The sequence below is a fragment of the Sceloporus occidentalis genome, unplaced genomic scaffold, assembly GCF_023333645.1.
Source record: "Sceloporus occidentalis isolate IW3139 unplaced genomic scaffold, rSceOcc1.0.p SCAF_4, whole genome shotgun sequence".
Lineage (NCBI taxonomy): Eukaryota > Metazoa > Chordata > Lepidosauria > Squamata > Phrynosomatidae > Sceloporus > Sceloporus occidentalis.
The window spans coordinates 29,392,838-29,408,716 of NW_028316984.1; the positions used below are offsets into that span (position 1 = coordinate 29,392,838).

General features: G+C 40.4%; 1 protein-coding gene across 3 annotated transcripts in view; it reads right to left on the reverse strand.

Moving 5' to 3' along the window:
• WDR75 (WD repeat domain 75) overlaps positions 1–15,532 on the reverse strand; it is a 49,672-nt gene extending 34,140 nt beyond the window's left edge. Inside the window, exons 1-6 of one of the 3 annotated variants that reach the window (XM_089519614.1) lie at positions 15,508–15,532; positions 8,721–8,850; positions 6,505–6,570; positions 5,978–6,077; positions 3,643–3,767; positions 2,695–2,765 (exon numbers count right to left, since the gene is read on the reverse strand). In XM_089519614.1, coding sequence (XP_089375740.1) covers positions 2,695–2,765; positions 3,643–3,767; positions 5,978–6,077; positions 6,505–6,570; positions 8,721–8,850; positions 15,508–15,509 — 494 coding nt within the window. In that variant the 5' untranslated portion in view covers positions 15,510–15,532. Of the gene's footprint in view, positions 1–2,694; positions 2,766–3,642; positions 3,768–5,977; positions 6,078–6,504; positions 6,571–8,720; positions 8,851–11,501; positions 11,527–11,923; positions 12,018–15,507 lie in introns of those variants that run through there. The other 2 variants (XM_089519610.1, XM_089519611.1) reach the window with 2 other exon arrangements.
• Between the last annotated feature and the right edge of the window lie 347 nt (positions 15,533–15,879).

A 15,879-nucleotide genomic window follows, 5' to 3' on the forward strand; every position in this document is an offset into this window, starting at 1 on the left:
CCCAGCTTGTTGGGGGCAATTAGCTTACACTTTGTAAACCGCTTAGTACATCAGTAAGTAATATGGAAATGTACTTGCTAATGCTATTGCTTAGTGAGTACAGGAACAGGTTGTAGGAACAATCTCACTTCAACAGGACATAACATACATAATGACTTTACAAGAGTAATTATATCACCCTGATCTCCTTTGATATTGGACAGGACAGAAATACTTCAATAAAATAAATAAAAACATAAACCAAAGAGAGGTAACTGAAATAATATTTATGAATCAAACCTTCCTTGGACTGGAAATCTCACACTTATACAGTGGATCAACAAGAGAAATATGATTAAACATAGACACCCCTCCACCTTAACAGAACACAACAGGGAACGTGACAGGCCAGGAAAACCAAGAACCTGGGAATTTTGGGGAACAAAAACATTTTTCTGATTTTTCCCCCCAGAAAAATTTGGCAAAAATATTAGAAAAAATGATTTTAGAATATTTTCTTTTAGAACAATGAACAAAATCTTAATAAGATGTTATTTCTAAAAAAACATGTAACATGGCTGCTTCTAACAAAGTGGCAAAACTAAATTGGTTCATTACAGTTCAGAACCTAGTAAATCTATTTGTATCAAAATTAAAATCTTTTATAAGGGAATTTAATTTATAACTATTATTTCACTGATCTGTACTTTTAATATAAATATACAGTGCTTTATAAATAAAGCTTAATAATAAACAGTTTTATGCCAAACAAAACTGTGTAATTGTGTCAGTTTCTCTGCTGTAAGAACAAAATAAAGAACACTCATATTTTTGCCCCACCACCCCCTTCCCAAATTCAGTTTCTCCCCAAACTCTGTCCCCTATGGCTTCAAACGTCCTGTAAATTACATCTCTACACATAAGAAGCTATGACTGTTACTGACAACCAGCAGAACTTCTGGAGACCTTGACAACGCAACCTGACAGATAAGAACAAAAGACTCCTGCTAGATCAAATCAGCACCCTGCTCCATCTTCAGCTGATTTTCTGCCTCCAATGTATAGTATTTAAAAACATTACTACTGTTGGCCTTACAAACAATCATAATAGCAAAGGCAGGAATTTTGTGGCACATGTACCACTAAATTCAAAGCCATGCCAGCATACTCTGGTCAGGACACATATGTTATGATGGTGGTGGGGTGAGTCTGGCAGTTTGCATTATTTTTTCCTCCCCTCTACTATTTTTTAAAAAATCTCCTCTCATTTGTTATTAATAGGTGGGAATTATGCCAGCTCCAAGGTAGGCCTCTGGAGGGGATGTGTGTGACAAAGAAGAGGGTAGGGAAAAAAACAAACAGAATTTTTTCTAAGTCTTTATTAATCCTTTTCATTATACAGTCATCCCTCTGTGTTTACAGATTCATTATCTACAGATTCAGGCATCCACTGCTTAAAAATATTCAAAAAATAGCAAACCTTGATTTTGCCATTTTATATATAGCACACCATTTTATTTAATGGGACTTGTTACATCCATAATTTTTTTGTACCCTCAAGGGGGGGGTGGTGGAATGCTAGAACAAAACCTCAGTGGATATCAAGAGTTTACTTTATGTTTATATAATGTTTTATGCTGGATGTCTGTTTTTTGTTGCTAACTCATTTTGAATGCTTATTATCATATTGATTTTGATAATATTAACCCCTCCCACAAAGGATGAATTGGACTAGGCAACATATGAGCCACAGGTGCCCACCCATCTGTTATTGCAGATACCCCAAATATTCGTGATCCTTCCCATCCCTCCAAAAGAAGATGTGTTGTTAATGGAAGCTTCAACAAGAACAATTCTCCTTTAAAGCCACATGCAAGGCCTTACTATAGGGCAGTGATGGAGAAACTTTTTGGTACAGCATGCCGGGGGCGGGGCTTCCCCCACCCTCTCCTGGCCTCCAGCTGTCTCTAGAGACAGCTAGAAGCCGGGAAAAATTGGGGGGGGGGGTGACGGGCTCGAGTCTGCTCTTCCTGCCCTTACCTTGGCATCTAGCTGTCTCTCAGAGACAGCTGGGGACCAGTAAGGGCCCATGGGATGGGGGGGAGCAATGGGCCCATGGTCCCTGCTCCTCTCCTTGGGGCTTTGCTAGTCCTGAGGTGTCCCTGGAAGGAAACTTCAGGTATGGCAAAGCCCTGCGGTGGGGGGGGGAGGAGGAGGGGTCCGCCCGCTCATCCTCTCCTTCCTGGGCCTAATCCTCCGCCCAAATGGACTCCTCAGAGCCCATTTAGGCTAAGGAAAGGCAAGCCGGGGGAGAAAGGGCTGGGAATTTGACCCAGGTCTCTCCTCCCTGGCTTGCCTTTCCTCCGTACGAACGGACTATAGGGTGTGTGTCTGTTTGTAAAAACATTTCCCCATGTTTTTCTAAAAGCTGAAGTGAACTCACTTGTAGCTTTGAAAAGCCCACTATCAGAAACTGAAAAGGGCAGGCCAGCCACAGTAGTTTTTCCAAACACTGACATTGACAGGAAATGAAGGAGTAGCAGTTCTCCTCCAAATCCCATCCAGTTATACAGCCAAAGGAACAATTATAAGTATTATAAGAGCTGTGAACATTTTCCTAAGAAACAGCAAATATCCTATCCAAAAGCACTGTCAGCATAGTCACGGCAAACTTATCTTTCCCTAAGTACACTACTTACACACTTTTCTACTCACCTGTACATTTTTTTCTTCTTGAAAAAACAAACAACGAGGTGAAGTTCCAATACTGATGCCACATATTCATCCTGTTAGAATCAAAGCACAATTTAAAATTAAGCCTTTGCTAGGGTCCAAGTGGCTTGAAACAAGTGTGCGACTATAGAAAGGTGATAATGGATGAACAAAATGGTAACAGAGAGTTAAATGCTACACCAGTCAGCCAAATCACACAGATTCAGATTATGACCATTTTACAGAAATGTTATTTACAATAGGGATGGCAAACCACAAACCCAGGGGCTCACCTTCCAACTCACAGACCTTTTCTCTTTATTTACAAACAGTAACTGGAGAAAGTCAACTTATTTCTGCACAGAGTTGAGTTGTGCTCTGCAAGGCTAAAAAAGGTTGCGCAGATCTGGGCTGTGTTTTGTAAGTCTTGTAGGGAAATGTTCTAAGTTATAAGAATTGCACTTGGTTCTGTTCATGACCTTAGCATCTCTCAACATGGGAATGCTCCTCTCCACTGTAGTAGTGGCTCTAGGGTGATTCCATTCCAGCTTTTAACTCAGAATTTAAAGGAGTTATGCAAAGGGCCGAGTCTGTTTTGGAGAATACAGAATAACGTCTTTATAATTTAAACAAAAACCTGGAGTAGATTAAGCAGCCTGCTGACATGGAAACCAGCTGCCACTGCTCTCAACTTCAGACAACTTGTCCTGACACCAGAGAAAAGCAGGACAGGCAGAAGGGTGAGTGTGACTGGCTGAACTTCTACAAAGGGCAGTGCTGGCAAAAAAGGGGGCTTGGCAAACAGATGACTGTGCCCTGAGAACTGGGTGAGATGTAAGCTCCCTTTATCAGGAACCAAAAAAGCCACCTATGCTGACTTGAAACAGCAGCCAGATCTTTCCTGTAATCCTCTAGTATTACAGAACCCATAAAGATAAAAGGAACACATACATCTCTTCCGAATGAAGTACATTTGGGTGATGAGCTTATGCCCTCCAAGATCAATTCCCATTCTTTGGCTTCGACTTCCTGTCCTGGTATTTTTGGAAGTGCCACTGAAACTAGTTGAAATATACCTGTTGAAACAGAAACCTTAATATAAAATCACTGATACATGTACACTTATATCAGTCCAGTCTGGACATAATGCTAAGTCTGGATTTTGAGGGAACTTCAGTTTATTGTGCTTGAACAGCATTGCTGGTGTAGACTGGTGGGTCACTTCTGCTCATCTCCTGCAAGCAGAAGCTACTAAAGAAACCATGGGGCATTTGACCACGTGTTATTTGTTGTTCTTGTTGTGTATTTTAAAGTCATTTCTAACTTAAGATGACCTTAAGTGAACTGATCACAGGGCTTTCTTGGCAAGATTTGCTCAGATGAGTGTTTGCTGCTGCCTTCCTCTAAAGCTGAGAGGGTGGGATTTGCCCAAAGTCACCCCCTGGGTTGCCACTGTAGAACAGGGATTCAAACTTTGGTGTCCTGGGGACTGCTAGTTTAACACTCAGACCACTACACTTCAACGGCTCTCTTGTTTATTACTATGTGCAAGTTTGTCTGAGAAGAAACAGGCCAGAGTTCCCAGGTCATATGTAACAACAAACCAAGCACACATGGGTCATCTTTCTCTCTCTGGCTCTAGTCCTAAAATAAACACTTTTCTACCCAAATAACCTATGCCCCACCCTTTGCGGAAGTCTTTTCCGAAGGCTAAAGGTGACTTCCATATCCAGGCTTGTTAGCGATTTAACCACATTTTCCTGGCTAAGATGTGATAGTAAACTATGAATAATCATAGTTTCCTGGTTTATTTCCTTGCTTATATGGAAGGAGGAGTAAATCAGCCTTATGTGGGTACACAACATTGATCTGTATCATACAGGTTACTAAAGTGATATTAGAGTATCCAAATGCAGCTAATCTCTAACATTAATTGCATTGTAAAGCCTAAACTGAACTGTTTGATCCAAGTAAACTACAGCCACTAAATCATCAGGAACTTGTTATGTAAACACTTGTTTCATTGGTTCAGCGACACTACTTTAGTTGGGACTAACAGCGTAGCATAATGGTTTGAGTGTTGAACTGCAACTCTGGGGTTTGATTCCCAGCTAGGCCATGAAACCCATTGGGTGGTGACCTAGGTCAAGTCACACCCTCTCAGCCTCAGGGAAAGGCAGTGGCAAACCTCCTCTTCCCAAGAAAACCCCATGATAGGTTCACCTTGGGGTCACCCATAAGTCAGAAACTACTTGAAGGCACACAACAGCAAGAATGGGATTTAGGCCTAAAGCATTCATTTTTACACATAGCTTGAAGCTCCTTGATCCTGTAAATACCTAGCTACAACAGACCAGCTTACACTGATAAATCATTTTTTTAAAAAAAAGCACTTCTGTGTTGCTCTGAAGAGTGGAATAAATTTGCAATCCCACTAGAGGGCTTTAGATACATGGTAATGCAAAGCTGTGTGCTTTAACATGCAATGTTGTCCCCTTCTTGCACAAGTGGTGATATGTGCAGCTAGGATACCGTGAGAGTGGGTGTTTGGCAGCAGTGGCTCATCCTTCTGCACTTATGGAAACTTTGGTTGAGTTTCCTGTATTGGGACACACCACAGGCTACTATATATCATCCTAATACAAATACTTATCAACTTGAATAGCAAGAACGAAACTCTGAGCATCAAAAATTATATTTAAATCTATCTACACCTGCGGTTCTCAAACTGTGGATCATGACTCCTTTGGAGGTGGAATGACCTTTTCGTAGGGGTCGCCTAAGACCATAGAAAAACAGTAGCAAAATTACAGTTATGAAGCAGCAACAAAAATAATTTTACGGTTGGGAGTCACCACAACATGAGGAACTGCACTAGGAACGTTAAAAACTACTGGTCTACACCATATATTTCTCAGTATACTATGATGGTTTTCAGTTTTCCAAGTCCATAGTACTGTCTTGTCTCATAAAGTTTATTTAAGGTTTTTTTTTGTTGGACGTAGGTTTCTTAATTACACAGAAAGTAAGAAATCTGTTCAGAAAGAGCAACCACCAATCTTGTGATATAAATGTGACATGGCTGGGATATAAATGTTTTAAAAATATGCGTTAAATAGCCAACTCCTTGAATTTAACAAAGTTATAGCACTTCCATTGTTTAATGTGCAACACATACTACAAAAAGGAAATTTACTTTATTTATCTCACCTTTCCATTCTATAATAAAACTCTTAAAGAAATTAGCAGTTTTTTAAAAAAGAGATATTATCAAATCATGCAATACCTGATTTTTCATCACCATCCTTTGGAATGATAAGAAATACTGAATTTTCAAAACTTGCAAGTGCATAAAATGCATAGAGTTTGAACCCAATAACAAATGTCTGCAAGAGAACAAAGAAACAAAGCAATATTAAGGCTCAGGTTAATAACTGACCTGAAAAATTTATGCTGCTGAAAAATGGGTTCAGGTCATGCAACTAACTTAACTGGCAGATAGGAAAGTGGTTTTTATCACTTTATACTTTAGTTATATGCGTGTACTACTCTATCCATAATCTTCTATCAACAGAAGAAGGAGTGGGACAATTGTTTCCCTATCTCCTGCAAGGGTTGAGAAACCCTCACTACTGTTTTTTGGGCTGCCTGTGAGGAATGCTTAGTCATGCTGATCACCACACACTTGTGCGATATTGGCTTTAGGTGACAAGCTTGACTGCTTTTAACCTGATGCATTTTTTAATTTAGCTAATGAAAAAGTTTATGACCCACAGAGGGAAAAAAGGCAACGAGAAAGAAAGCACAACAAACCTTAATGAGAATTCCATCCATAAAATCCCACAGCTTAATGGTGCCATCTAGAGAACATGAGTAGAGCTGTTGAAGAAGAAAAATAAAATCACCCAAAAGTTCCCTCCATCATTGTTGACTTTACCAGGGATGGGGAAAACCTGCCCTCTAGTTGTTGATGTACAATAATTCTCATAATCCCTCATCATTAGCTGTGCTGGCAAGGGCTGCTGGAAGCTGCAGCCTAACATTATGGAAACACCCACATTCTCCATCCCTGCTGTGTGTATGATGATGATGATGATGATGATAATAATTTTCTATTTATATACCGCCTTTCCAAAAGATCAAGGCGGTTTACAAAATTACATAAGCAAACACATAGCACATACAAACTAAAATTCCCTCCCTTACCCCTTAACTAAAATATAATCGTCAAATTATAATTTAAATTAATTAAATCTTGAAAATAATTAAGATTAAAATAAACAGTTAAAATTTAAAAATAGGCAGGCATGGGGGGATATTTGGGGCAGCCAGAGGACAATCTGCAACAATGAGTGGGAGGATCAATAAAAGGATAACAAAATTCTTTTAGAAAGGAATTCACTATTTTGGGAACCAAGACAAACTCCTCTGCCAAAGATAAGTGTAAGAACTGAAAATATGAAAGTTTTGAATTGTGATATTCAAGCCACCTGTCTCTTTAATGTGTGAACATGTGTGCATATGTGCATGCACATAGAAGCATAGAGTATTGTATGGGATCAAATTCCCCGGTTGTTTTCCAATAACTGGTGAAAAAAGTGGTCTTATTATCTGCAGGTGAAACAGCTATTATACAGCCAACTTTTATTGAAAAGTCAGGTATCTGGAAATATCTGGGAGATGGGAAAAGAAAAACAACAGCCCAGCATAGTTTGATGACGTGTGGATGTTTGGTCCTCCTTGGGAGTGGGCTGTGTGGACAGTGGGATTTTGATATGCTTTCAGAAAACCCAGGATCAATTAGCTTTTTCCTGCCTGTCTGCTCCGGCCCACAGAGCTGTGTGTCTAGAAGGGAGTAGGATAAAATGTGGCTAAAGCCTACCAAACATTTGATTTTTAGGGCGGGTTACAGACCGCCATAAGGGACGTCCTTAGAAGTAACGCCATTCCACACGGCAGCCCAGAAGTGACGCCACGAGCGCGCGCTTTGGCACTTGCGGCGTCTCTTCTGGGTTGCCGGAAGGAGCGCGATTTTCGCGCTCCTTCTTTGCAGCGCGGAGGAGTCGCGTGGTTTGGCTGCTGCGACTCCTCCGCGCTGCAACCGGCAGCGGCCCAAGACCACCTCTTTTGGGCGGTCTGTAACGGGCCAATGTAACCATACTAAGCTTGAAGTTAACGCACGTGAGACATTTTATTTCTGTATGTTCCTCAACAAAAGTTACTGTTTGTTTTACAGTGGCTGACTCTAACAGAATTGAAAGAAGAAAATACACACTACCTAAAGGATTGAAGCTGGTTTAAGGAGACACTTAGAACCCTAACCCTTATACATTTAAGTACAGTGTTAAAAGGGTGAAAGTAGAAGAAGTGACAAGTTACTTTCTGAGGGTGGAAGGTGAAATCAACCTAGGTCTTAAAGAAGGTCCTGTCACAAAATTGATTAACTCTGACTAACACTGTCTTCTTTAACTCTAAACCAAGGGGTGGTCATGCTTACCATAAAGAACACAACTAGTCCACACTGAGATCACTTGCAGACCCTGCCACCCAAAATCCAAGAAGGGATTTTAAAGTGGGGCCTTGCACTAAGGTGTGACTTGCAGGCATCCAAAGCTGGGAATTCCAGGGCCAGTCTTGGGAAGGCCAACGTCACACATATTTTTTGGGCAGAAGAAAGTATGAATGTAATGAAGTACTACTGTAGTAGTGCTGCACCAGTGTAGTCTTGGCTTTAGGGCTTTGGTCTTTACAGTGTTTCGCAAAACATTGTTCAAAAATGGTATTTTAATTATTTATTTATTTAAGTATTAACTTAATTAACTAAATTTGCATCATGTATTTTATGCATTTTGGTTGGCCAATGAAGACTTGCTGTTTTGTGGATTTTGGATGTTATTGTACTCTTCTGAATACAGATATCTTGTATTTCTATCTTCCTCAAATTTTGAAAAAAGCTCAACAACAGTCATTTTTACTAACTCTACATGTTAGATTCAAGATTTTCTTCACAGTACGTATAATATAATAACCTGTAGGTGGTTTGTGGGATTTAACTGGATTCCTGTTATTAAGTTGCTGTGACCCTGTAGAATATGGAGGCATTCTTCTGTGGCTGTGCTGTAGACTTTTACATAATCACCTGAAGCACACAAAAGGTACCTATAAAACAATGAAATGAAAACCCCCAGCAAATTAGAAGATATTCAAAACAATTCATAAAAAACTATTTAACTTGGATAATTCCAGAAGCTTATCAAACAAACAAACTTTAGATTGTACACAGATAAGTCAGCTGTCGACTTATGATGACCCCCTCAATTTCATTGGGTTTTCTCAGGAAAGGAATACTACAGCACTTTATATTTGTTGGTTGTCTCCCATTTATGTACTAACCAGGAGGTGACCCTGCTTAGCTTCCAAGATCACATGAGAACTGGGCATTTAGGGTATTTACTTGCTTCCTTTCATTTGTTAGTGTCCTTAAAATCTTAGCACATTATTAGGATAGACATATCTATACAGTGGGCCCTTGTTATCTGTTGCAATTTGGTTCCAGGATCCCCCGTGGATAACAAAATCTGTGGATGCTCAAGTCCCATTAAATACAATGGCATAACAAAATGGTGTCCCTTATATGAAATAGAAAATCAAGGTTTGCTATTTGGAATTTATACTTTTTTGGAATATTTTCAAGCCATGAATGCTTGAATTCGTGGATAAAAAAATCTATGGATAAGGCGTGCCGACTGTACAACTAGACTCCTGCATCTTTAATAGCTATTTGGGCAGATATGAACTGGCCAGATATTCCTTCTTCCATATTTCTGTTCAAGGTAGAGGAATCTGCCCCCTCTGACATCTGGGTGCTCCATGGCAAGTGAATGTACCCCATTCCTACAAAAAATGGCACTGTGTAATAAGAGACCATCTTTGGTCCTTAAATAGGCACCAAATTACAGTTAGCTAAGAGGAGGCAGCCAGACATACATCTGAGGTCATAATCCAGTACAGGATGAGTCTCCCTTATCTGGAATTCAGAAATACTCCAAAATCCCCCACACAGGTGGTTTAAACAGTGGCATCTTTGCATTCTGATGTTTCAGCGTACACAAACTTTGTTTCATGCACAGAATGATTGAAGATACAATGTTTAAAATTACTTTCAGACTATGTGTATAAGGTGTATATGAAACATAAATGAATTTCGTGTTTAAACTTAGGTCCCACCTCCAAGAGGTCTCATTTTGTTGTCAACTGCCCTCAAATCAACTTTGAGTCATGGCGACCCTGTGGATGAGACGTCTCCAAGAGTGCCTATCCTCCATTGCTCTGCTCAGGTCCTTGAGGCTCAGGGATGTGGCCTCTCTGATTGAGTCCATCCATATGGCATGTGGTCTCCCTCGCTTTCTGCTGCCCTGACTTCCCTAGCCATAGTGTCTTTTTCAGTTATTCATGGCTTCTCATGATGTGGCCAAAGTATGACAGCCTCAGTTTCGTCATCTTGGCTTCCAGAGATTCAGGCTTGATCGGTTCAAGGACCTATTTGTTTCTCTTTTTGGCTGTCCATGGTATTCTCAGCACTCTTCTCCAGCACTGCATACCAAAAGAGTTGATTTTCTTCCTATCAGTTTTTCCAGTGTCCAGCTCTCCCATCCATACATGGCAATGGAGAATACAACCGCTTGTATGATCCTCACTTCAGTGTTCAGAGACCTTTGCCAGTTCTTTCATAGTTGCTCTTCCCATTCCTAGTTGTCTTCTAATTTCTTGACTGCAGTCTCCATTCTGACCAATGTTTGATCCAAGGTATGGGAACTCCTTGACTATTTCAATTTCCACATTATCTAGGGTGTAATTTTGTAGATCTTCCAGGGTCATTGTTTTTGTTTTCTTAAAGTTCAGCATCAACCCTGGCGCTTTCCTCCTTGGCACTTCCTAGTAATTGCTCCAGATTTTGGTATATGCAAATATTCCAAAATCAGGGGAAAACCCCCCAAATCCCAAACCCTTCTCCTCCCAAGCATTTCAGACAAGGGAGACTCAACCTGTACTGACTTACCTGGGAGTAATTCAACAGGACCCAATGCAACATGAATAGACATGATAGGACAGCCTTGCAAAAAAGGAGGAAAGAAACACCAAGAGCACAAAATCACTTCTGTCAACTCAGAAGGAATCCCAATGGTGGTTCAGTGATGCTCACTCCCATGAAAGTGTGTTCAGGACCACACCTGTGGCACAACGTAATGCAAAAGACACTGGTGCAATCATTGCTGTTGTTGTATTTATTTGTACCCCTATTTTGTCCCAATATTGGTTCATGGTATAAAAGAATGATGATAATAATAATAATTTGTTTTATTTATATACCGCTATTCCAAAGATCATAGCGGTGAACAGCAAGTAAGCTAATTAGCAAGTAAGCTAATTTGCCCCCAACAGTCTGGGTACTCATTTTAGCGACCTCCTCGGAAGGATGCAAGCCTGAGTCGAGCTTGGGCCCTTTTGCTGGTCTTGAACTCGCAACCTTGTGGTTTCGAGTGAATGGCTGCAGTAGAGGCATTTAACCACTGCGCCACCATTAAAAGCATGCAAAGAGTGGGCCAGTGCTGTGGTTAGAGCACTGGACTATGACTCTGGGAGGCCAGGGTTCGAATCCCCACTTGGCCATGGAAACCCACTGGGTAACCTTGGGCAAGTCACTCACTCAGCCTCACAGCAAACCTCCTCTGAAGCATCCCAATAAATAAACAAACAACCATGATAGGGTTCCCTTAGGGCCCCCGTAAGTCAGAAAGCACAACAGCAACCTCCACATTTACTCTCCAGTTCTTCAACGCAAGAGAACCCAAAACACACTGCAGAAGTGACCCAAGTCTGAGACCGCGTCAACCGTTCTGGCTCAGTTCTGGGGAACCCTGGGGACTGTAGTTTCTGTGCGACATTTAGCCTTCTCTGTCAGAGGCAGCTCCGGTGCCACAATAGACTACAAGTCCCAGGATTCTTTCTCACAGGAGAGAGAAACCCAGTAACATACGTCTTATGAAAAGAGATCCAAGAGAGCTGGAGCCTATTTAGCTCAGCAACAGGAAGGACGAGAAGGGAACGCGATTCAGGAGCCCTGTTGCCAGGACAGCTGAAGGACTTGATGGCTCACAGCAACAAAAGAGTGGGCAACAGAACAGAATTAACCCAGACGTAGCTCCACGTGGCCTGCCTTTCCTTCACTCACTTGCCATCGGCGGAGAAGGCGGCGCGGCTCCCGCTCAGCCAGCTTCCCCCGCAGCGCACCACGCGGAGCTGCTCCCCGGCCACCATTTTCTCCTCCTCCTTTTCCCTGCCCTCCACGAGAACACCGGCACTGCCTCTCTAGGAACACATTTCCTGGAACTCTATGGCACGCAGCCTCCATTTCCGCTTCCGTCGCGCGCGGGTTGAGCGAGCCTAAATGGTTAAGGATCATAGAGATTCGGAGGGAATGGCGGCAAGAGCGTCTCTTCCTGGAGTCTACTGTCTATGGTTCTCAAAACACGTTGCGGAAGTGTTGCTCACACAGTGGCTGCCCACTGTCAATCATGAAGGGTGCAGACCAGTCCCAACTAACCCAGTTAGTTGAGAGTGTAAAGTATAGTAAAGTAAAGTGAAATTAAGATTAAGATTAAATTAAAAATAAAATTAAATAAATAAATAAAATATTTTTTTAAAAAATTAGAAGAATGTAAAATTAAAATTGAAATACAAATAATAATAAATAATAATAAATTTCAAAATAATAAATAATATTAAATAACAAATAATTTAAATAATAATAATAAATAGTAATAAATAACATTAAAAAATAAAATGAAATAGAAAATAAAAATAAAGATGTAAAATAGTAATTAAAAAGTTATAATTATATGGTGAGCCCTTAGTATCCACTAGGTTTTGTTTCCAAGACCCTCCCCCCTCGTGGATACCAAAATCAGTGGATACCCAAGTCCCCATTAGATACAGTTGGCATTGTAAAATCGTGTCACTTATATAAAATGATAAAATCAAGATTTGCTTTTTGGAATTTATATATATTTTTAAATATTTTGAAGTTGTGGATGCTTGAATCCACAGATAATGGAGCCGTGGCTGACTGCGATTAAAATGATATGAAATGAAATAAATATCAGCTAAAAATAAAAAACAGAATTAAAATTAAAATCAATAAATATAAATAAAAATAAAATTAAAATGAAATGAAATATATTAAAATAAAATTAACATTAATTAAAATTAAAAAAAAATTAAAAAAATTAAAAAGTAAATATAAAACATTAAATCTCAAGCTAAAATAAAAGTTAAAATTACAATTACAATAAATAAATGAATACATTTTTTCAATAAAATTAAAAAAGTAAATTGAAATTGAAAATTAAAATTAAATATATAAATTAATATTAATATTAAAATAAAATTAGAATTTAAATAAAATGAAATAGTACAAGTTTCAAATTAAAATTAAAAAAGTAAAATTAAATAAAAATAAAAAATTAAATAAAAATAGAAATAAAATTGAATATAAAATAAAGTTAAAATTAAGATTAATATAATATTAAAATTAAATAAAAATTAAAATATTGTAAAATAATAAAAATAATAATTTGTTTTATTTATATACCGCTATTCCAAAGATCATAGCGCTGAACAGCAAGTAAGCTAATTAGCAAGTAAGCGAATTTGCCCCCAACAGTCTGGGTACTCATTTTAGCTCCCTCCTCGGAAGGATGCAAGCCTGAGTCGAGCTTGGGCCCTTTTGCTGGTCTTGAACTCGCAACCTTGTGGTTTTGAGTGAATGGCTGCAGTACAGTACATAACATTAAAATAAAAATAAAATAAAAATAACATAAATGTCTAGTTAACAATTTGTAAGCCACTCTGATAGCCTTTTGGCTGAAGAGCAGGGTATAAATAAATAAATATTATTATTATTATTAAAATTAAAAATAAAATTACAATTAAAATAAATAAAAAAATAAATAAAAATAAAAATATTCAAAATAAAATTAAATCTAGAATTAAAATTAAAATGAAATTAAATGTTAAATAAATTTACAGTTACAATAAATGTAAAATAAAATGTAAAATAAAATAAAATGTAAAACATTAAATTAAAATTAAATGAAATAAATGACAAATCAAAATTTAAATTAAATTAAAATTTGAAGGAGAAATATTGAACATTGTGACTCTTGGCTGACGGTGCCTACCTGAACGAGGTATACTGGGCTTTGTTACCTCAGGGTGGTGGTGCCTACCTGAAGAAAGACTAGCAATTATGACCTCAGGCTGATGCTACTGAACTGAAGGAGAGTTTATCCATGGTGACCACTCACTGATGTTGCTTATCTGAAGAGAGAGAGTGACCATTGTGACTCCTGGTTCATGCTGCCTACCTGAAGGAGGGATACTTGGGCCTTGTGACCTAAGGCTCATACTGCTTAACTGATGAGAGAGATTCTCTATAGTGACCCCTGGCTGATGATGGTGACCTGAATGAGAGAGACATGACCCCCTTAGTGATGCTCCCTACTTGGAACATAGGAGATCATTGCATCAGAGCCAATTCAGCTGTAATCACAATATTATTAAGATAATGCAACAGTAGCTCTATAGCAATTGATATTTTTGCACAATATTATTGTCTCAAAGGGTCCTTCAGAGACCAGGAAACGGGCTATGGAGGACGGCAGCCACAGGTGGGCACCTCTGCTCGCTCCCCCCCGGAGTTTCCCAGTCTTTGAGGGTTCCAAAGGGACCCTCATTAGCCGTGAAACGGGCTTTTCAGAACAGAAGCGACAGGCAGGCACCTGTCTGGGTGCTGCCCTCCGGAATTTCCCGACCTCTGAGGGTCCCAAAGGGTCTTTCAGAAGCCGGGAAATGGCCTTTGGAGAATGGCAGCCACGGGTGGTCGCCTCTGGTCATCACCCTCCAGAGTTTCCCAGCCTTTGAGGGTCCTTTAGGGACCCCCAGAAGCTGGAAAAAGGCTTTGGAGAACTGGAGACATAGGCAAGCACCTCTGGTTCCCACCCTCCAGAGTCACTTGGCCTCTGAGGATCCTAAAGGCCCTCACAAGCTGGAAAACGGGCTTTGGAGGACAGCAACCAGAGGTGAGCACCACTGGTTGCTGCCCTCTGGAGTTTCCTGGCCACTGACAGTCCTAAAGGGAGCCCCAGAAGCTAGGAAATGGGCTTTGGAGTATGGCAGCCACAGGGGGACACCTATGGTCACCGCCCTCCAGAGTGTCCCTGCCTTTGAGGGTCCCTTAGGGACTCCCAGAAGCCAAGAAATTGTCTTTGGAGAACAGCTGCTAGAGGCGAGTGCCTCTGTTTGCCACCCTCTGGAGTTTCATGGCTTCTCAGGGTCCTCAGAGGCCAGGAAACAGGCTGTGGAGGACGGCAGCCATCTGTGGGCACCTCTGGGTGCCGCGCTCCGGAGTTTCCCAGCCTCTGATAGTCCCAAAGGGTCCTTCAGAAGCTGGGAAATGGGCTTTGGAGGAAGGCAGCCAGAGGCGAGGCGAGGGCCTCTAGTTGCCACCCTCTGCAGTTTCCTGGCCTCTGAGCATTATCAGATATTCATTTCAAGGAAGCCAAAAGGAAAAAATTAATAAGGCCTAACCATTCTAACTGACACATTCCTAAGTAACTGATACAGAGATGGAATCTTCTGGCCTAGATGGGTTGGAGATGTAGTTACTGGCCTTGGCCTAGCACAAACTAATTTCCTAATGTCTGCCTTCTTGACACTTGCTCAACACTGCAGTTTTTCCCAACCGGCATGACTCACATCAAGGGAGATAATCACTCCAGACTCCCACGGCAGAAGCACCTCCAACTGAAACCAGAGGCCTTTTATATCCCTCTGTTGAAAGTTTCCAGAGGAAACTCTCACTCCTGCTCACTGATTGGCCAAGTGGCCTTCTGTCAACTGTGATGTAATTACTAATTTGCATGTACCACCCTCCCACCTTAACTATTTATTGTGTGACATAAGTCTTCAAATGACTGAGGCCCAGTCATTAAAAGGGGAAATGGCATCGCGTGCCACTTGTGGCACATGTACCATAGGTTCACCATCACAGGTTCCCCCCCTCCCCTCCGCTAAAACTTAAACTCAGAAGTCTTGCATGTATACCCTGATCCTGCTGTGGCTGCTGTC